General features: G+C 43.7%; 1 protein-coding gene across 2 annotated transcripts in view; it reads left to right on the top strand.

The window, feature by feature from the left end:
- The first annotated feature begins 776 nt into the window (after positions 1-776).
- The window catches only part of Adgrf1 (adhesion G protein-coupled receptor F1), a 34890-nt gene continuing 13939 nt past the window's right edge, over positions 777-21727 (top strand). Inside the window, exons 1-10 of one of the 2 annotated variants that reach the window (XM_021643200.2) lie at positions 777-908; positions 1284-1286; positions 3667-3724; positions 5533-5676; positions 7048-7221; positions 9117-9217; positions 10898-10956; positions 15291-15442; positions 17896-18059; positions 19686-19874. In XM_021643200.2, the coding sequence (XP_021498875.1) occupies positions 840-908; positions 1284-1286; positions 3667-3724; positions 5533-5676; positions 7048-7221; positions 9117-9217; positions 10898-10956; positions 15291-15442; positions 17896-18059; positions 19686-19874 (1113 nt within the window). In that variant the 5' untranslated portion in view covers positions 777-839. The remainder of the gene's footprint in view (positions 909-1283; positions 1287-3666; positions 3725-5532; positions 5677-7047; positions 7222-9116; positions 9218-10897; positions 10957-15290; positions 15443-17895; positions 18060-19685; positions 19875-21727) is intronic. The other variant, XM_060368938.1, reaches the window with a different exon arrangement.

Below are 21727 nucleotides of genomic sequence, written 5' to 3'. Positions count from 1 at the left end.
CTGAATTCTAAGTATAATTTTAATTAAGATTAAAAATGTAGAGTCCTCATGTGCCTGGTAGCTCAGACAGAACAAGTTAGGATGACTTTTCTTTGACACCAAATAACATGGATATAAAAGATTAATTTGGTGATCATGTCTGCATTACTTACTTTTCTGCTGCTGTGATAAAGTACTATGATCAAAAGAAACCAAAGAAAGAATGTGTTTTAGGTTTCTGTCCAGAGAGAAAGTCCTGAATGGCGAGGGAGGTAGGGCAGCAGGTAGAGGGAGCAGTAGCCTGAGAGATCGTATCTTCAAACACAGACTCGAAGCAGAGACTGGAACTGGAAGTGAGGTGATGCTGTGAACTCCCAAAGCCTGCCCCTACCCAAGATGTGCCAACAAGGCTTTACCTCCTAAGGTTTCCACAGCCTCCCCAAACAGAACCACCTGCCGGGGACCAAGTGTACAAATACCAGAGCCTATGAGGGACATTTTTCATTTAAATTATCACAATGTCTATGTGCTGAGTTCTGTGTAAATTACTTAAGATAAATAGAAACTTGAGAACAATTTGTTGCTAACCGCATCAGTTAACTAGAAGAGAGCTTTTTTTTTTGTTGTTGTTGTTGTCTCTAAGTTTAGGCACTCCAAATACATCTTTACCGTTTGTGCTTTTTAGAGCCCTTGGTTATTTCAATGTGGCAAAAATAAAGCAGTAAAATTTAAGGGGCTGCTGCTGAATGGACCTGGTTACAGTCTTGGCTTACAATATTTGTTTCAGTGTGCAGCCTCCTGGGTGACTAGACACAGGGTGTCTATGTTCAGTCCAGAGAGGAGAGAAGGAGCTGCTGGATATGAAAGTTGGACTGCTGTGGCTCGTCCCTCTTTTCACTCTCACTGAGGGCACCAGTGGCTTCCTGCAGGTGAGTTGGTACGTTGTTGGTGGTTGGTCTGGTGGTATGTATTCTAATGCTAACCACTGGTCCCTAATATCTAATTGTACAGCTCAGAGGGGCACATTCTCAGGTACACAAAGTGACATTGTATAAACATTGCTTGCCAATATTCTCTGAGTGGTTAAATAAGGTAGCTAGAAGCCTGTAACTGGGCAGAAGAGAAGTAGGTGGAGCTTAGGCTCCCAGGCTTAAGGTCAGATGGGAACCACGAGGAGAGAGAGAGAGAAGCAGGAGAGGAAGGCAGTAAGAAGGAAGTCACCATGGGGCAGTATGGACTATGAGCATGTTGCCATGAGAGCTGGCCTGATGGAACAGAAGCAGCCCAGATGAGAGCAATTACAGCAAGTAACTTGGGGTGTGTAGCTGGAAAACAGCACAAAAGCTTAGAGGCTTGATGTCTGCTCAGTTATGGTGCCATAAAGCTTTTTATTAATCTAAAAGGTCTAGCTGGCATAGAGCAGACTTCTAGAGTATTATGTCCCTTCCACTACAGTGCAGGTCCTGTTTCTCTTGGCAGCATCTCTCCTCTCCACATTCCTGGTACTTTCAGAATCGATAATGCCCCAGGCAACTAAGATACAGAGATTGGCGAACTGGCACCAGAAGTCCTGGGCTCTTGCCCTGGTCCTTGCCAGCATTCACTGTGAGGTCTTCCATAAGTTATATTTTATCACTTCGAAGTGCAGATGACTGCATTACAAATGAGGTTCAACGATAAAAATTTAACCATCTCAGAGATTTGTTCTAATTCGACACAGTCTGTGCTGTGGCCTATTGGGCACAGAAAAGCCATGTGGGAGGGCACTACCAACCCCCAGGCCGTCTCTGTCGTTTCCACTCCCCGCTTTTTCTTTGGCACTGTTGCTTACTAGAGGCTCTCATGCAACCTGGGCTAGCCTCAGACTCACTGTGTAGCTGACGCTGGCTTTGAACTGCTGATCTTCCTGCCTCTATGTTCTAAGTTTGAGGATTATAGGTGTGTGCCATCCTGCTGTTGTTTTATGTTTTTGTGACAGGGTCTTGCCGTATAGTCTCTGGCATGGAACTCTTTGTGTAGACCAGGTTAGCCTCAAACTTGCAGCGAACTTCCCGCCTCTGTCTTTCAAGTGCCAGTGTACTAACTTTTCTTGTTTTTTGTTTTTTTTTTTTTTACTATTTGTGTACGTTTGTTATAAATTTGTGACTATGTATGTTTGCATGTGTGTGGACACACATGTGTGAGAATGTGTCCTTTTCCACTTTATTGACAAAGGGTCTCTTAAGCCCAAAGGTCAGAGTTATGATGATTCTTGCTGGATAGCTTACTTTGGGGACTCTATCTCCACTTTTCAAGACTGGAACTGGAGGCAGGCTACTTTGCCTACTTCATACCTACATAGATTCTGGGGATCCAAACTCTGCTCAGTCCTTACCCTTGCTTAGAAAGTGCTTTACCAACTGAGCCGTCACTAGAGCCATGGGCTACTCACTTTCCTGATGCTTTTATCTAAGATCTCGGCTTGAATGTTTTCTACTCACTGATGTTTCCCAAAAGTGTATTTTCATCTGGATGCTCCACCCTGAACTCCTCACACATGGACCCACCATCCATTTGGGCACTTGTACTCCTCAATCAATGGGTCCCAAACTGAACCCCTACATTTTTCTTACTAAATCTACTTTTCTTTCCCTGTGACACCACTCTGTTTCCACAGGGATAAAAATGATGCCATGCTTGAGTCTTGCCATGTTGCACGTTCAAACCACTTTTGAAACTTATCTTTAAATGACATCCAGAAATCAGACACATCTAACGTCTTCTGCTGTCTCATATTCCATCTCCGGCTTCATTATCTCGCTCCTATATTACCTCTGTAACCGCGGAAGTGCCTTCACTGCTTCTGTGCTTGGCCATTCTCAACATGGCTTCAGGATTAAGGCTTCTGTAAAGTAATTCAGAGAGAATCTTTCTTTTGTTCCCCCTGTTCAAACTCTGCATAACTCACTGGGGTTAAAACTAACACCAGGCCTACGGAGCTGACTCACTAGAGAAGAGCTCTTGCTCTGCAAAGCGTGAAGACCAAAACTGGATCCCCAGCATGCGCTTAAAGATTCTGGGCATGGCTGCCACCCCAGTTCTGTAGGATGGAGACAGGCAGACACTGAGCCAGGCATTCTAGCCAACACAGCAACAAGCTCCATCACTGGGAGGAACTCTGTCTCCAAGGAATAAACTAAAGAACGATAGAGGAAGACACCCAGTAGCTTCCTCTGGTGCTCTCATGTGCACAGAGGTGCACTCACTAATATACCCATGTACTTGGAAAACACAAACACACATACACTCACATACACACTCCACAGCAACACTTCCCTCCCCACCAAAAGTTAAAGTCGTTCTGTGTTCTGATAGACGTACATGACCTACCTCCGTGGACTCTGGGCTCCACCTCCCGCTCTTCTCTTTTCTTCCACTCCTTCATGCTCTCCAATTCCCTAGCTCTCTCTTCACAGCTGGGCACACTCACAGCACTGAGCCTGCACACATGCTGCCCCTGCCTCCCACATAGCTTTTCCTGCAGGTGTTATCACCTGTTCCAGGTCTTTCCTCAAAACAGTATTCACGAGGCCTTTCTTGGCCACCCCCCACCATCCTTGGGTCAGATATTAGATCAGCAATTTCAGGTCTTCTGGGAAACTAACGAGTTTGCAGGTTATTTTTTTTTTAAATTTTTTTTTTTAACAGAAAAATGATGACAACAGAACAAAAGGAAATGCCAGTGTGGTTGAGAAAAAGCATCCAGGTAAGACTATATACTGACTATATAAGACTATATAAGACTATATAAGAGATATACTGGTACACTGGACATAGATACCCAGAGAACAGAGTTCCTACCTCAGCAATGGCCAGCTGGCCTTAGGCACACTAGGAAATTATCCACAGTTGTAAAGTAAGGATAATAGTAATTCTTAAGAGCAACGCAGTTTTGAGGATTAAACACACAACATATTAGTTGCCGTGGCCAAATGCCTTAGCAAAGCACTGCAAGGGAGGGACGGCTTATTTGGGTTCCTGATTTAAGAGGCCATGCAGTCCGCCGTGGCAGGAAGGAGTGGCAGCTGGAGTGTGAGGCCACTGGCCACACTGAGTTCCCATTCAGGAAGCTCCGGGGAGAAGGCTTGCTCTCTCTCTTTTTTCCTTTCAATTAGCTCAGGGAATGGTGCGATCTGCACGCAGGGTGGGTTTTCTCTTCCCACTCAAACCTCTCTGGACACTCTTTCAAACAGACATCCAGAGGTGTGTCTCCTAGTGACTACAAACACAGGCAAGCTGACAATGGAGATGAGCACCTTGCCCCATACCCACGACAGGAGTCTGTTCTGGTTTTGTTTTGTTTTATTTTGTTTTTGGCACCTCCCTGCTAGGAATATAGTTAACGGTCAGAGCTCTGACCTTGGGGGGTGGGTCCTGGAGTGTATTTTAGTACACAGGTCTGACATTTGAAGCAATGAAAGTATTTCCTCATGAAGATGTTGATTTGCAGATGATTGCTAGGTTCTAGGGCCAGTCCACAAAGCCTTTCTGACCTGAAATGCTTTTAAATACACTTACTTGGCATATGCCCATGTGCTAGCCATAGCATAAAACATATCTTCATGCAAGACTACTGGAAAATGAAACAAAATTTTCAACATGGAATGCTTTAGATAAGATCTCCCCAAGATTAACAATGAGAATAAAAATATAGCAAGGATTTATTTATTAATTGCTCTGCCATTATGCTAGCCTATATTTAGTTCTATTATATGAATTAAACCCTCACACTTACCCTATGACTGTTTATTTTAAAGACAGTGAAACTGGCTCCAGAGCTAGGGGCTGTAAGATAGGATTAAAATCAGGCTATCTGGCTTTGGCACCATTAACTCCTGAGAAAGTAACCATGGTTACATTTACCCTGTTCCCCATTTTTGCTGGGTGCTCCTAAGGCCTGTGGGAACTGTGGGCAAGACTTGAACCTGGTCAGTCTGGCTGTAGAGCTGGCATGTTCAAAGGCTCGAGGTAAGATTGGGCCTGGTGTGAAATCCGAGGACACCTACTATGGAAGGCTTGCCTTTGGGGGAGAGAAAAGAGAATTCTTCATTTATAGAAATAGGTAGCTGGAGGTAAGTGTGCACAGATGCGAGCTCAGGTCTACTTGTGCTTTGCTTTTGGATTTGAAGCAAATCCTCAAACTCCCACCAATTAATGGAATAAAACCAAACCAAAACAACAACAAGAAAAACCAAGTTCTTTGGAAAGGATGAACTTGGGGATTTTAATGATACTTCAAGGACACCAAAGCTGGGGTAGAGAGGAAGAGTGAGTAGATATTCAAGCCTGTTTCCCCCTTGAGTCTAGGGTAGGACAGAGAGTGTGGGAAGAGGGACAAGAGATATATATGAGGCATGTATGAGACACATCTGCTGGTCACATGTTAATGTCTGGATGTGCAGACTGTAGCAATGAGTATTAGGGACAGTCCAGGAGCTCTGAGCAGGACGTGATGACTGCTAACTCGTCTTCCCTGCAGACAGCTACCTTCTAATAACCCCTCTCTACCTCCAGTCCAGGAGTATGAGCTGCTTCTTCAGATGACTTACAGAGATCCGGAGGAGAAGAAAAAATTGAAGAACTTTCTGCGGCGCTTGAAATCTTCATCACAGCACTTACCTGGGCCCAGCGAAGTCATCAGAGTGAAGGCCACCACATGTAAATTAGCTTTCCCGGGACTGGGCCTGTAAATGGGGAGAGGGGCAGGCCAGTCAGGGTAGGTAGGTTGTGCTGTGAAAAAAGATCAGCTCTGTGGCATCAAGAACTAGTGTTTCTTCTCCGTGTAACATGTCCACTGCATGTTGGCAAGAGGGCTGTGCCTGTGGTCATCCTTCAGGTACCAACTGATGGGAGAGATTCTATTTCAAATGTATTCCTTCTGAGCAGCAAATAAATGAAATCCTGGAGACCTCACACAGGCAATGAAATGACATTCTTTGGCTGAGAACAAACAGACATTAATTCCAGTCCTATTTTATTGGCCAGAATTTATTCTTTGTCTCACTCTAGCCTCATGATGCCAGGATATGAAATCCCACTGTGTGCCCTGAAGATAGCAAAAAATATTTGGTAACTCAAACCATGAAAGTGGTTTCCAGGGAAGATTAATGACTTGGTTAAAACTGTGAATATTAAAATGTACAGATCCCAACCAGCAGCAGGAGCAGGGAACTGAATAGAAATGCAAATTCTTTGGTCTGTTCCAGACTGGTTGATCAGATACTCTGGGAGGAGATGCTTCTTGGTAGGATTTAACAAGCACCCACTACACAGTTTCATGTGTGTTTCTCAAACATATCCCTGACCATTCCGGCTTCACCTCTCTGTTAAGAAGGAAGAACTTTTGGTTCTTGTACTGTTGGGTCCAGTACAAAATCCCAAACACACAACATTGACTGGTAGATGCTTTTATCATGTGCCTCTAAGTCATTCAGCCTTTGTAAAATTTTAAAACATTTATATTTTTAAGTGTGTAAGTATTTTGCCTGCATGTATATGTGTGTACTGTGTGCATGCTTGGTACATGAGGAGGCCAGAGGAAGGTTTCAGATCCCCTGGAACTGAATGCCTGTGAGATACCGTGTGGGTGCCAGAAACCAATCCCAGGTCCCCTGAAGAGTAGCAAGTGCTCTTAAACCCTGAGCAGCATCTCCAGCCCTGCTGTGTGCAGTGCTGATAGGTGGATGGGTGGGGACTCAGATGAGGCAGTGGTCAAATGCCCTTTAAACCCCTTCAATAACCCTATGCTGTGCCTATGCTATTCTGCCTTTTCCTTCCATCACAGTGGATACCTGAGAGAGCCATAGCCTTGTTTTGGATGCCAAGCCCAGTTGTTTGGGTTTTATGTTTGTTAGGATTTTCACACCGGCCTATGAAGTTGGACATTTCCGTATCTTAAGCTCATTGCCATCCTTCCAGCTTCTGCTGAGAAATCCTCAGTGCAGATTGCAAGTCGGCACCAAGGACTGAGCAGAAGTCGGTTTAGAAGGCAGACCTGAGAGCATGTTCTATTTCTTTTTCTCTGTGCAGACTGCAGAAGCCTACAGGGGTCCCTGGAGTGTGCCTGTGAAGACAGCTACATGTGGTTTCCTCCCTCCTGCCTCGATCCCCAGAACTGCTACCTTCACAAAACTGGACCCCTCCCAAGCTGCAATTGCCCTCTCAGGAGCCTCAGCCAGAGCACTAGTTTCTGTGAGAGAGGAAGTAAGTGCCTCTTGGCTAGGGTGCTCTCATGCCAGCATACCACAGACATGTACTGTACTCTTTGATGCTGAGGGGCAGTGATGAGTTGGAGGTGCCCTGCTAGCTTTGTGAAGGCTTCCTAAATGCAGCAGACCCCAAGCCAGTGAAGGCTTCCTAAATGCAGCAGACCCCAAGCCACAAGACAGTGTTTGGATGCTAGGTGCATGCAGCTCTGCTCTGCAGTTGCGAGATTCTGTTGAGATCTAGAAAGATGCACTGAAATCCAAGTGGACAACTTGGTGAGCCTGAACGTCTTCCTTCTCCCTTTCTCTTCTTTACCAGCATCACTTCTAGATGTGTGAATACAAGAAGAACACTTGGTGACTATATTGAAAGGAATGTTCTAGATTGCAACAAACATATTCAGAGCTACACACACACACACACACACACACACACACACACACACACACACACACTGTATATAACCTAAGAAACCAGGGGCTTAAGAAACCACTGTTCACTTAAGTTTCTGTTTTTCAAGGGATGAGATAAGTCTACTGACTTGGACTCCGGACCTCAATGGGCTTTAAGACAATTTCCCCTAGCTGAGTGTAGTAGTTCATGCTTGTAGCTCTAACACTCAGGAGACAGAGGCAAGAGAATTGCTCTGAGTTTGAGGCCAGCTTGGGCTACATAGTGAGTTCCAGGACTGTCTAGGCTATAGCTTGAGACACTGTCTGCAAAGAAGGAAGAAGAATTAAGAGGAGTAGGAGGAGGAGCTTCCTCAAAGTCTACTCTAGTGATCTTGTAGCTCTGGGTTTTAGATCTGAGGGAAAATTGAGGGCATACCTGGTTCACCTTCCCAGGACCACAGCAGTTCACATGATAGCAATCACGTATCTATAAGGATCATCTTCATGTTCAATTCCAGAGGAAACCCTCAGAGAGGCCACAAAGCATTTGTCTTGCTATATGTCAATTATCAGGCTAGTGGGAGAGGCTAGGTTGTAATATAAGAAAGAAAAGAAGGAAATTTCTTCAACAAATGACAATGAAAGTCAACATTTTGGAAGAAGGTCTATTTCTGAGACATCTACAAGAAATAGAAAGAAGACTCAGCCAAGCACTGTGCTCAGGAGCAGCTTCCCACAGTACTGGTGAGACAGGTATAGGCAGGTGGAGAAAGCAGGGTTGGAAAACAGAAGTAGAAAGAATTTTCCATTTGGGGACCAGAGTAGGGTATCCAGAACAGCTAATGATTAGGTCTGGACTGAAGAATGCTCAGGAGTTGTCGACAGAGAGACCAACCCCATGCAGATAAACACTAGCTCCGAGCTAGGAAGCCCAGGGCTTTTAAGAGTTAGCAAACAGTGCTTTAAAATTGTGCTGTGGCTAGGGAGAGGTCTCGGTCAACACAGTGCTTGGGGTGCAGGCTTAAAGACCTGAGTGTAGATGGTGTTAGCTGGCCACAGTGGCTCATGCCTGTACTCTCAAAGCTGGGGAGGCCGAGGTTCAGGATCTATGGGCTCTCAGCTAATCTATCTGAACGGCTGAGTTCCAGGTTCCAGTGAGAGACTCTGTCTCAAAAAAATATGGTAGAGAATAATTGAGAAAGATACCAGACATCCCGTCTCCATGTTCACACATACATACATGCACACACATGCACACACACACTCAGCCCCCCCCCCCCACAGTGTTTGAGAGACTTGTCAGATGGATTTCATGACTGTTGGTTTTCACCACTGAACACTCTGGTCTTTCTTTTCTTTATTATTTTAAATAAATATATTTTATGAAGATAAATAGAAATGCCAAGATTTCAGAATTGTACTTTCATAACTGCATGCTTCTGATAAAATCAAGAAGTAAATTTATTTTATCTAAAAACTTTCTGCCCCTATTTCTCATAGAGGTTTGGGGCACTTTTGAAATTGATAAACAATTTCCCAGAGACCTTTGGAACTCATTGTCTGCTGTATACGCCAACTACAGAACTGAAATTGAAAATCAGGTGAGTACAGATTTTCTTTTCTGTAAGGATCTTCTTTCTAACCACACGTTCAGATGCTTTTCAGTTTAGAACATGCATTAAGTACATATTTTATATGTGTACATATAGGTATATAAAGGGATACCCATGTGGTTGCTGTGTGTATATGTGGGAAACAGAGAAAAACAGACTCAAATGTTGTGTTTTCTTTTTCCCTCTAACCCCCTCCCACCCTTTTTATTTTTATTTTCCTTTTAGACAGGGATTTCTTTGGCCCAGGGCTCACCAATTCATCTGGACTGGCTGGCTAGTAAATCAGTATGATCTGCCTCTTTCCTCCTCCCCAGCGCTGAGATCATAGACAAAAATCACATCCAGATTTTTTTTTTTTTAATATGGGTCTTGGGGCTCAAACTTGAGTCTTTGTGCAAGACAAATGCTTTACTGACTGAACTATTACTCTAGCTAGCTTCTTCATAACATATTTTTGTAGATATATGTAATTTTAAATTGTGTGTGTGAGTATGTATCTGTGTGTGTGTAACTACACGCATGTATAAGAGCGTGTGTCCACAGAGCCCAGAAGAGGCCATCAGATCCCCTGGCTGTGAGTCACTCAGCATGGATGTTGGGAGCATGCTCCTAACTATTAAGCAAACTGTTTGGTCCCTTATACATATTTAATTTCTTCCTTCTGTTGCATTCCTACAGAGCCGCGATTTGCTCTGTCCACAGTTGACATTCCTTGAGCATTTTCCTGAGCTGTTTTCAGTTGACCACTCAGTTGTCTTCCACTTGGTTTTGCTTACTTGTTTGAATACCATGCTAAGGATTCTAGGCTGTTTTATGGTTTTTAGTTACTCGTAATAAACACCATGATTTAAGCTCAATTGTCAGCCTCTTAATTTGTTCTGCAAAGGAGCAACTCTTAGAAGCTGATGAGAGTTACTGAACAAACTTGACTTCACAGCAAAGTCATGCAAGAACAAGCCCAGTCAGTGTGCCTGTGTTGAGGAACATAGACCCGGGTACATTGACCTCAAGACAAAGTCACATAAGAACAGACCAGTCACTGGGCCTACGTTGAGGACCAAAACACAGATGTGGGTACATTTATTGTATTGTTTAGTATCTTAGCCCCCCCATCCTAAAATGTTTATTATTTCACCATCACCACCCCCTCTCTCTGTGTGCACGTGTGAAGGCTAGACATAGCTAGCAAGCACTTTCTAGTTAAAAAGATGTCTACACCTCGTTATTATTTTGAGACAAGGTCTCCCATTGGACTCACCAACTCGGTAGATGGATTGACCAGCAAGCTCCAGGATTTGCCTGTCACTGCCTCTCAGCACTGTGGTTACTGATGTACATGGCTATATACCCCACTTACATGAGTGCTAGGAAGCTAGAACACAACTCCTCGTGTCACTGGCAATCACTTTACTGACAGAGCTATCTGAGCACGGAGCCAGGTTCTGATCATTCATGCTTTCTTGCATCCTCAAACATAAACAGTATGCGTGTACTGTCAGTTGTTATTTTAACTGTGTTTGTTATGACATATAACTTCTTCCCATGGTCCCTTGTTCCTTTGCTCATCTGTTACCGATTTATTTATTGTTGGCATCTGTATTTTGCTCCGATGACTTTTTGATGTGTGAGGACCAAGACTGAATCACTGTCCTTTGTTTTCTCTCTAAGCTTAAAGAAGCATACAGAGGAATCCATGGTTTTGAGTCAGTTAAGGTCACCCAGTTTCGGTAAGTCACATCCGGTCTTGGGAGGGCAGCTCTAGCCTTGAGCACTGGTCCAGCGAATGGCCAGCACTATTCCTGCAGGTCTTGACAGAGTTCTAAAGTCAATGCTAGAGAGATAGCATAATCAGTAAGTGTACACCTTGCAATCTTGAGGTCTGAAGTCTGACTCCAGAACCCACAGAATAATGCCTGGCATGGTAGGGCACGTACGTAATCCCAGTGCTGGGAGGTAGAGAGAGGCTATCCCTGGGGTTTACTGGCCAGCAAGACTCACCTAATGAGTCTTGGGAAGTGAGATCCAGGGAAGTGAGAGATCTTGTCCCAAAAGAAGTAGATGACATTCCTTTTTTTTTTTTGATCGAATCTCTACCTAATTTCTTTTTTTAAATGTCAGAACAGAATTTATTTTCTTTTTTTAAAAATTTTTCCCATTTTTTATTTTAATTTTTATTAATTACACTTCATTCATTTTGTATCCCCTTGTGGCCCCCCTCTCCTTCCCTTCCAATCCCAACCTCCCTCCCCCTTCTCCACACATGCCCCTCCCCAAGTCCACTGATAGGGGAGGTCTTCCTCTCCTTCCTTCTGATCCTAGCCTATCAGGTCTCATCAGGAGTAGCTGCACTGTCTTCCTGTGTGGCCTGGTAAGGCTGCTCCCCGCTCAGGGGGAGGTGATCAAAGAGCAGGCCAATCAGTTCCTGTCAGACATGTCAGAGACAGTCCCTGTTCCCATTACAATGGAACCCACTTGGACACTGAACTGCCATGGGCTACGTCTGTGCAGGGGTTCTAGGTTATCTCCATGCATGGTCCTTGGTTGGCGTATCAGTCTCAGAAAAGACCCCTGTGCCCAGAGATGGCATTCCTAGTGACACCTGAGGTTATTCTCTGGCCTTCACATGTAATTGCAAACATGAATGTGCACATGACTACACATATACACTCATGCATGGAAGGACACACACACACATTTAAAGAGAACTGTAAACAAGTGGGCATAAGGAGCTTGAGAGGAAGGGGAAAGCCATGGTGTCCAGGTTCAGGAAGGGGTGAGGGGTAGCGTGGGGATGTGGGTGTGGAGAGGTGAACACCGTCTACCACAGCAGACATGGTGTTGTGTAATTTGGAGTCAGGATGGGAACCGGGCATAGAATATCTCTCTGGGCAGGTATCAAGTACAGGCTGTGGTTCAAAACTCAGAAGTCATTGTCTACAGCCAATAAGGAGATATTTAGTAAATCAGCCTTTTGTTTAAGATTCAATTTAAAGTGACGTGGCGTTGAGCATGTGTGCATTGATGGCCAGCTACTTGTAGTCTACTTGCCGGAGGAAGCAGCTTCGAGGTCAAAGAACTTGACTCATTGTTTTTTCCATGGTTAACTTCAAACTAGTCATGGGGAATTTTCAACAACACTTGCTATAAATGTGTTCTTGTTTCATGAAGTCATTTAAAAATTCCCACAGGAGTAGTTTTCTTTAGAAGAGCACTGTCTCCCTTTTCTTACTTTGAATCTGTATAATGGATCATTTTTCTGTTTTTTTTTCTTTTCTATTCTTTTTCTTTTCTTTTCTTGCCTTTGCTCTCAGTGAACTACTAGATGAAACTGAGATCCAGTTCCAACATTTTTTACATTCAGAAAAAAAATGAAAAAGCCAGCCAGGCGTGATAGTGCGTGCTTGCAATCCTTGTGAAGTGGAGGCAGGAGGATTGCCGTTATTTCATGACTGACTTAGAGTACAAAGCGAATTCAAGGTTAGCTTGGGTTACACAGGGAGACCTTGTCTCAAAACAAGACAAACAATAGGTGGGAAAACAGTTGGCAATTGGTACAGGGTGAGCCAGATCAAGGCAAAACCATCAAGAGTTGTACTTGGGAGCTCCAGAAGTTCTCATCAGCTACCAATTTCCTAACCTGGCTTCTCTTTGTGTCTCAACTCTTTTTTTTTTAATTGGACGTAGACTGTATTCTCATACTTATATCCTGATTATACTTTTCTCTCCCTTTACATCTCCCCATTCAATGTGGGCGGCTGGGGGTTGGAAGGAGGTGGGGCTGGAGAGATGGCTCAGCTGGAGAGATGGCTCAGCTGTAAAGAATACATCCTGATCTTCTGGAGGACTTGAGCTTGGTACCCAGCACCCATCTCAGCTGGTTCACAGCCACGTGGAACTCTACCCCCCTGGGGTGTGGCCTCCCTGGCACCTGCACTCATGTGTAGGTACCCCTCCCACCAACACACTGGTATACGTAACAAAAAAACGATAAGCATTTTAATTTTTTATTTCATGCTTTATCTTAAGATATTTGGAACTAGCTGTTTAATGAAAGAAAAATATAACACTGAGAGAGGGTAGCTGGGCATGGCTCACCCCTGGAGTCTCAGCACTTAGGGAACAGAGGCAGGAGGATTGCGGCAAGTTCCAAGCCAGCCCGAGTTTCATAGTGAATTGCAGCCAGCCTGGCCTGTAGAGTGAGATCCTGTAAGGGTAACACGGCTCTGGTGTCAACATGTGTATCTCACATTTGCTGCCTTCAGGAACCATCAGTGAACCTGCAGTTTCCACTGTGTCACCAGAGTGTGACCTCTCCCCTGAACTCTGAATATAAGCCACCAACCTGACATTTCTGCTTGCTCCTCCAGCGAGCATGTCTAACACATGTCCTTCACCACTCCCTCAGCCCGCCCACTCCCGGCCAGCCACCTTCTCCACTTTCTTCTCACCCGTTCTTCCAGTCGCTGGACTCAAACTGTGAGCCATACTCTACTCTCAGTTACTTTCTGAGGTGTAAGAAACACATCATGCTGGACACAGATGCTCCAGTTCTGAGGGTTCAGATCTGACCAACTGCACATAGTCCGTCCCACCCAGACAGAGCGGCTCCAGGACTTCCTGTTCCTCTAGTTCCTTTCCAGCCAATCTCTATGGCTACCACACTCTCCACCAGAAGCAGCCACTGGGTCTGATTTCTACTTCCCTAGGCTGGTTTAACCTGCTCAAGAATATCATATAAATGGAAGGTTGATATTATTATTATTATTATTATTATTATTATTATTATTATTATTGTCATTATTACCTGGCCTCTATCACTTAGCACAAAGTACATGCAGTTTATTCCTGTTTTTCTCAGCAGCTGTTTCACCCTTTTATTGCCCAGTAGATTCCACTGTGTAAATACACTAATATTGTTCCCATTCTGTGCAGCTATTCTTAACTGGTTTCTTTCTTTTACATCCTGAAGCTGCTCTCCCAGCAAGTCCATTGAATATAACCTCCACTGAAATATTTCCACATAAACGGTTATCCAACTAGTTCAAGCCAAACCACCTCTTTCTTAGTTCATCTTCCTGCTTCCTCTTTGCCCTCTTTCAGCTTGTTTCCCTGTATCACTTCCTCTGCATTACTTCCTGCCTTTTTTCTCTCCCTTACTGAACTAGTCTAGTCACTCTGGTCTTTCATGTTGTCAAACTCACTGGCTGTCCCAGAACTTTTATAGACTCTTGCATGCTATCTAATATGCTTCTTATCACTGGTCCTTGTTTTGTTGTCTACACTGGCTAGTTTTACAACTTTTAATTGAGAAAAATGTCCCCATAGGATTTGCCTGTACACAAGTCTATAGTACATTTTAAAAATTAACAATTGATACCACTGTGGGCAGTGCCATCCGTAGGCAGGTGGTTCTGGGTGTTATAAGGAGGTAGGCAGAGCAAGCCATGGGCAACAAGCCAGTAGGCCCCTCTTCTGTGGCTTCAGCTTCAGTTCCTGCCTCTAGGTTCCTGCCCCATTTGAGTTCCTGCCCTGACAGACTGAGTTTCCTCAGTGATGGACTTTTTACTTGGAAGGGTAAACAAAAGAAAACCCTCTCTTTCCCAAGTTGCTTTTGGTCATGGTGGCTTACCACAGCAACGGTAGCCCTAACTAAGACATTGTTATATGGGCATGCTTTAAAAAACAGGGATGGTTTTCAGAGAAACCTTCTCCACACACCCACATACAATGTGAGGCACTTACTTCTGCCTTTACGACATTTAACATTTAGAAGTATGTGTATGTACATGTTTGCAATGATGCATATGGATGTGTGTGTGCATGCAAATCAATATGAATATACGCATGCATGGATACAAGTGTACGTGTGCATGTGCGTATGCATTTATGTGTATGAAGATAAGTGTGTGTGTGTGTGTGTGTCGGTTGCTTCCTTCTCAAGCCCATGAAAGCAGAGCTTGTTTTTTCCTATAGTCTCCATGCTGTGCCTTTACAGACTTGTCCTGAGAGACTAAATGAGGAGACAGTGAATCTCTACTTTCTTCCTGTATTCTCACTGCAGAGAAGGAAGCATCGTTGTTGGCTATGAAGTGACTGGCTCCATTAGCACAGCTGAGCTCCTGTCTGCCATTGAACAGGAGGCTGAAAAGGCCCAGGAAGCCCTGGGAAGGCAGTTTACAATCAAAGAAGGCTCTTTCAGAGTGTTCAGGAAAGGTAATGCTCCCGTCTTTGCTTCAATCTCTCATCAGTCATGCATGGTGTCCTCAGAAAGTAGATTGCAGGTGCCTATTTCTAAGAGAATTGTTCCAAAACCTACTTCCGGTTGTAACTGGCAGCTTTCCCTTCACCACCATTCAAGCTCAATCCCAGCTGACTCTAATTACTAATTGGAGATCTGAGCATCTCAGGTAAACATTCTGGAACTCTGGCCTCACTACAGGCTGTGATGGAAGTGACTCAGTCATGCTTTATGGTACACACACTGGAAAGCCTTGGAGCTGACAGTAGTTTTAAATCACCACACAAAGACCCAAGGCAAAAATGTGCACACGACCTTAGTTATTTACCTCTGGGTGAGGTGAAGCACCCTGATCAGAACAACTTAGGGGAGAGAGGGTCTATTTGCTCCATGATTCCAGGTTGCAGTCCATCTTTGTGGGAAGTCAGGCAGCAGGAAGTTGAAACAGCTACTCATGTTCACTGTCAAAGATCAGGATCCAGTCCATGAGACGACAGCACCCACATTCAGGGTGGGTCTTCCTACCTTGGTTAACCAACCCAGTTAAGGAAATCTACCACAGATCTGCCCACACACCGTCCTAATCTAGACAAGCCCTCATTTAGACTCCCCTCCAGGTACACTGGAGTCAAGTTGGTGTTGATTTCCCTCCCCTCCCCTCCCCTCCCCTCCCCTCCCCTCCCCTCCCCTTCCCTTCCCTTCCCTTCTCTTCTCCCCTCTCCCTTCCCTTCCTCTCCCTTCCCCTCCCCTGCCCTCCTCTTCCCCTCCCTTCCCCTCCCCTGCCCTCCTCTTCTCTTCTCTTCTCTTCTCTTCTCTTCTCTTCTCTTCTCTTCTCTTCTCTTCTCTTCTCTTCTCTTCTCTTCTCTTCTCTGTCTCTTCTCATCTTGCCTCTTCTCTTTTCCTCTGCTCCCTTTGCTGTCCTCTCCAATCTTCTTCTCTTTCCTTCCTTCCTTCCTTTTTCATTTTTTGAGAGAGAGTTTCTCTCTTTAGCCAAGACTGGCTTCCAATCTCCAATCCACCACCCCTATCTTTCTGAGTCCTGGGATTATGGATGTTCACCTCTATGCCTGATATTAAATTTTTTAATTAGACACATAAAGGTGCATATTTATGGACATTTATAATGTACTGTTTTGAGAGTTGCTGATATTATGTAATGATGTAATTAGTATGCCTATCACCTCAAATATTCATGATTCATGCAATAGAAATAGTCAACATCCTCTTTCGAGCTATCTTGGAATATGCACTACCTTCAGCCCTGAAAAGGATGATTCTTGTTACCTCTGGCACTATGGATGAGTCTAGAGGACATTATGTTAAACGAAATAAGCCAGAGAGATCAACACTGTATGATCTCACTTGTGTATAGAGTTCAAAAGAATCTATTGATCTCACAGAAGCTGAGAAATGATGTGAGGTTCCCAGTGGTTGTAGAGGGTATAGAAAAAGATGAGTAATGGAGAGGGTAGGTCTACAAGAAATATCAGATGCAAATCAGGAGGTCTGCAGTTAGCAATGAATGTAGTGATCTCATTTTACTTTTTAAATTCAGCCTCAGGCATCTCCTGTCACAATCTCTGTCAGTGGCTGCCAACAAAAATCACTCAGCAAACATTCACATACTATTTGATATGTCTAGATACTTAGAACAGGACAATGAGGAAATCAAAATTCCAGGCCTTGAGGATCTGGCTTCCAGTGATACCCTCTACTAGTTCCAGTTACAGGAGAATATATTATTAAGGGTCATTGGTGATTGCAGTGGAAGCAGCTTTGAAATAAGTACATGCCAGGAAGAATCAGGCCCCAGTGACAATCACCCATCTTCCAATCACATTATTATTCTTTGCTCTTTAGCATCTTCAAGATTATCAAGTATTTTCTCCCTCCCACACATGCGTTTGTGTGATAAGCACAAGTGTGTGTGTGTGTGTGTGTGTGTGTGTGTGTGTGCGCGCGCGCGCGCGCGCGCGCGCACGCATTTGTATATACAGAAGCTGAAGGTTGAGGTCAGTTGTCTTCCTCAGTTGCTTTCCATCTTACACGTCAAGGCAGGCTCTCTTTCTGAATCTGGAGATCGTCATTTCCAGAAAAATTGGCTAGCCAGCTTGATGTGAGAATTTTCTGTTCTGCCTCCTGAATGCTGGTGGGATTGCAGGTGGGCTACTGTGCCCACTTGGCTCTCGTGGGTTCTGAGGATCTCTACTCCGATACTCATGCTTGCATGGCAGGGGCTGAAGCCTGAGTCATTTCCCTGCCTTCTCTTAAGTGATTACACTTTGCCTACTGTCACTTAATACTAAGCAGTAATTGCTTATATACCTTTGGAACCACTTAAACACTGCTTTTATTTTTTATTTTTATTTTTTGGTCAGATGCTGGAATGCTCTGGAGTAACTTTCCCCCTGTATTTGTGATTTTCCAGCTCAGTGTAACAGCATCTCCTTTGGATTTGGGTCTGAGAATGATGAATACAGGCTACCTTGTAGCAGTGGCTTCACTGGAAACATCACAGTCAGGTGCCAGTCCTCCGGGTGGAAGATCATTGAGGAGTCCTGCGTGCTCTCTGAACTGGAAGAGCTGAACAAGGTGACATACTTTTAGGGACTTGGCACTTTGGATTTCACAGTGGTCATCTCCCAGAGATTGTGGCTACATAGAGGGTCAAATATGACTGTATCATTGGACAGAGTGCAAAAGTATGAGGCCTCTGCTGGGCTTTGGTTAACCGGGCATTGTAAGTATGACAGGCAGAGTCAGAAAAATATCGAAGTTGATGGTTTTGTCTTAGTAGGGTGAAGTTACTCGATGCTATAGAAATGATGGATGGTAAAGCTCCAGCTAAACTGCATTTGGAAATCCAGAAGACCTTGGAGCTGACCATTAAAGGAAAGCATGAATTAGGGCAATATACTTTATATAAGTGAGAATGTATAAGTATCTTCAATTGGAATAATGAGTGGATGGGGGTGACCTTAAAAGCTATCTGGTCTACCAACCACATAATGGTAGTAGTAGTAACAACAACAACAATAATAATGTACACACACACACACACACACTCAGAAAACAAAAGACTAAGCAACCAGGTCCAACTGGTAACAGTAATACTGCTCTGGAAACAAAGCACTTGATTCCTAGCCCAATGTTATAGTTTCCATTCTAGCTTTGTATACAAAAGAAAAAGAAAGAAAGAGAAAGAGAGAGGGAGAAAGGGAGGGAGGGAGGGAGGGAGGGAGGGAGGGAGGAAGGAAGGAAGGAAGGAAGGAAGGAAGGAAGGAAGGAAGGAAAAGAAAAGAAAAGAGATAAATTGTCAAGAACAGGAGAATTCAAATCACTGGCAAAAAAGGCCTCCAGACTGGCTCAGGCACTACTCTTGTTCAGACATCCATATTGAGCAGAACTTCCATCCCAGCCAGAGATCTTCCCCTCAGGATAGAGAACCTTAAAGAGGACTACCTGTTGAAGCACCACAAAATAGTCACCTCTCCCTTTCTGCCCTCTTTGTCCTGGATTCTGAACATGGCAACAGTTGGAACTAGTTGATTCCAGGATGTGAGGACCACAGGGAGCAGTGCCAACAGCTATGATGAGCAAGGAGGTTGGGATCTGGGATACCGGGCCAACTTGTGTTGACAGAAGCAAACATTCCTGCTCGCTGCTTTCCATTTACCCTTGCCTAGCAGAAGCAGATGGTGGCTGAGAGGAAGAAGTGAGATTCTAAACCCGGTGACACAGTGGGGACTGACCCAGGCCCAGTAGTCAAATCGGCACATGTGTCCATATATCTTCTCATCCTGTACAGGAAGTACATGATTGGTACTGGCAGAGCTCAGTACTGGCAGTATCACTCCTTGCCAAGTCACCAAATCTCACCAATCATCCGTTTTTCTATAACTGTGATTATGATGCATTTGAAAACATCCTTCAGAGATTTTTTTTTTTGTGATCCAGTTTCTTTAGTGCTAAAATATCAGTAATAAACACTGCTTCCTTCAAAGAGTGTTTAAGATGCTCAATCAACAAAGTACTGTTATGTGTTAAGCTCAGTGTCTAGAATATAAAAATGACTGAACCGCATTCATTTTTGTTGGCCCTGATACCCTGCACTGTTTGGTCTGTAGTCAAGACATCTGATTTAAGTCTAATGATGTGCAAACATTTCTGTTTTTTTCCCTAGAATGTAATCTTTTTTTTTTTTTTTTTAATTTTTAGATGTTCAGTATGATTTCAGGCACAATCACAGAGGAAGACGTGTCATCTTTGGTACAGAATCTTTCCACCATCCTTCAGCAAAATCCATCTACCACGGCCGGGAATCTGGCTTCAGTGGTGTCACTTCTGAGCAATATTTCATCCCTGTCACAGGCAAACTCTTTTACAGTGTCTAATTTGACACTGAAGGTATGCTGTTTCTATGCTCAAAGGGCTGACTTTATTTATTTATTTATTTATTGATAGCTTATTTTATCTAGATTTTTGGAGACTATGTCTTACCATATAGTTTTGGCTGGCCTGGCATGCAATATATAGGCCAGGATAGCCTTGAACTCCCAGAAACCATCCTGAGTGCTGGGATTACAGACAGGTGCCACAACACCCATATTGAAGGTCTCACTTCAAATGCTCCATCTTGTAAGTGGTGTAATAAGAGCCTGGATGATGGGAAACTCTTGAGAAAAACAGAGAAGCCATTTAACAGTGCTCATGTGAGCTTCATTGGCTTTTGCACAGTGTACAAAGAACTCATAGGACTTGGACCGTAGCTCAGTAATAGAGTGTTGGCATGACAAGTGCTGGGCCGAAGGTTCAATACTAAGGATGGTATCTAGGGAGAGAAGAAATAAAATACTAATGCTCATGTTCAATAGTGCAAAAACTTACCCCTTCCTTTAAGCCTGAACCTTCACAAGCAGCCTGTTCATGGGCAGATTTCAATTTAGTCTGTCTAGCCCATGAGTTCATTATATACAGTGAACAATTTAAGAACAACTTTCTCTTGGCTGGTTTAGTTTAGATATTTAAATTTTGACTTAAAATGACAGGATAATATTTGATCACTATAAGAATGGCCGTGCAACTAATATTCTTTCTTCAACAGAGTCTCACTGGGGATACGAACTACTCTTAAGGTCAGGCCTCATGCCCTGTAGTAAATATGGCCAACACAAAAATGGCATTTTTTGTCTCATAATGATTTGTCAAGCCTTTTTTGCTTTTTCTTACAGGTCCGTTGAGTACATGCTGTGATTTCCAATTTCACGTATTTTGTCCTATTCTGGTTTATTTGCCTTTATTTTTATATTATTATTATTATTTAGATGTCTTTTTTTTAATGAGAGGAATAAAGAGTGTGGATTTGGGTGGCAGTGCAGGTTGTGGGAGACTGGGGGGGGAAACAGTAATTAGAATATATTTTATGAAAAAAAATCTATTTTCAATTAAAAAAAAAAAGAAATAGCAATGCAGAATCTGGTGCCACAGGCCTGTAACTCTAGCACCGGAGAGACTGTGATAGAAGATTGTGAATTTGAAGCCAAACTTGAGTCCTCTGAAAAAGCACAAAGTACTCTCTGCATTAGAGACATCTCCCCAGCCAGCCATCGAAAACTGCTCTATTTTTAAGGATTGCTGTTGAATATTCTTATGTAGTAAACAACAGTAAAAACCCTTGAATTCAAATTTGAGCATCCATGGCCTGAATTGTCAAGTTTAGTTTTTCAATCCAAAGTAGCTTTTTTGTTGTTCAGACACTGTATTCTGATTACAGTTTTCCCTCCCTCTGCTCCTCCCAGGTCTCTTCTCCCATCTGGACCCACACTTCCTGTCTCTCATTAGAAAAGAACAGGCTTCTAAGAGACAATAATAAAATTAAATTAAATATAAGGAGATAAAACAAAATCAAATTCTAATGTTAGCTAAAGAAGCAAAATGGGGGAAGCTGTTGAAAGCCATGCTTCTGTCCTTGTGCAGTAACACAGTCATCCTTCCCATCTCAGAGCTAAAGGAATGCACACCTGTGTGTTACGGGATGCTTATTCATCCGCGCTGAAGTAAAACCTCACTGTGATTGCAGATGACTCTAGTCCCAACTTAAGAAAAAAGTATTTGTCGTGTGGCAGGGGGTGTGGTGGGGGACACTGCACCATGCCACAGCATGTGTATGGAGACCAGAGTACAACCTAAGGGAATTGGCTCTCCTCTTCAATCATATGGGTTCTGGGAATTGAACTCAGGCCACAGGGATTGGCAGGAGG

The sequence above is a fragment of the Meriones unguiculatus genome, chromosome 16, assembly GCF_030254825.1.
Source record: "Meriones unguiculatus strain TT.TT164.6M chromosome 16, Bangor_MerUng_6.1, whole genome shotgun sequence".
Classification (NCBI taxonomy): domain Eukaryota; kingdom Metazoa; phylum Chordata; class Mammalia; order Rodentia; family Muridae; genus Meriones; species Meriones unguiculatus.
This window is presented reverse-complemented; position numbering and strand designations above follow the sequence as displayed.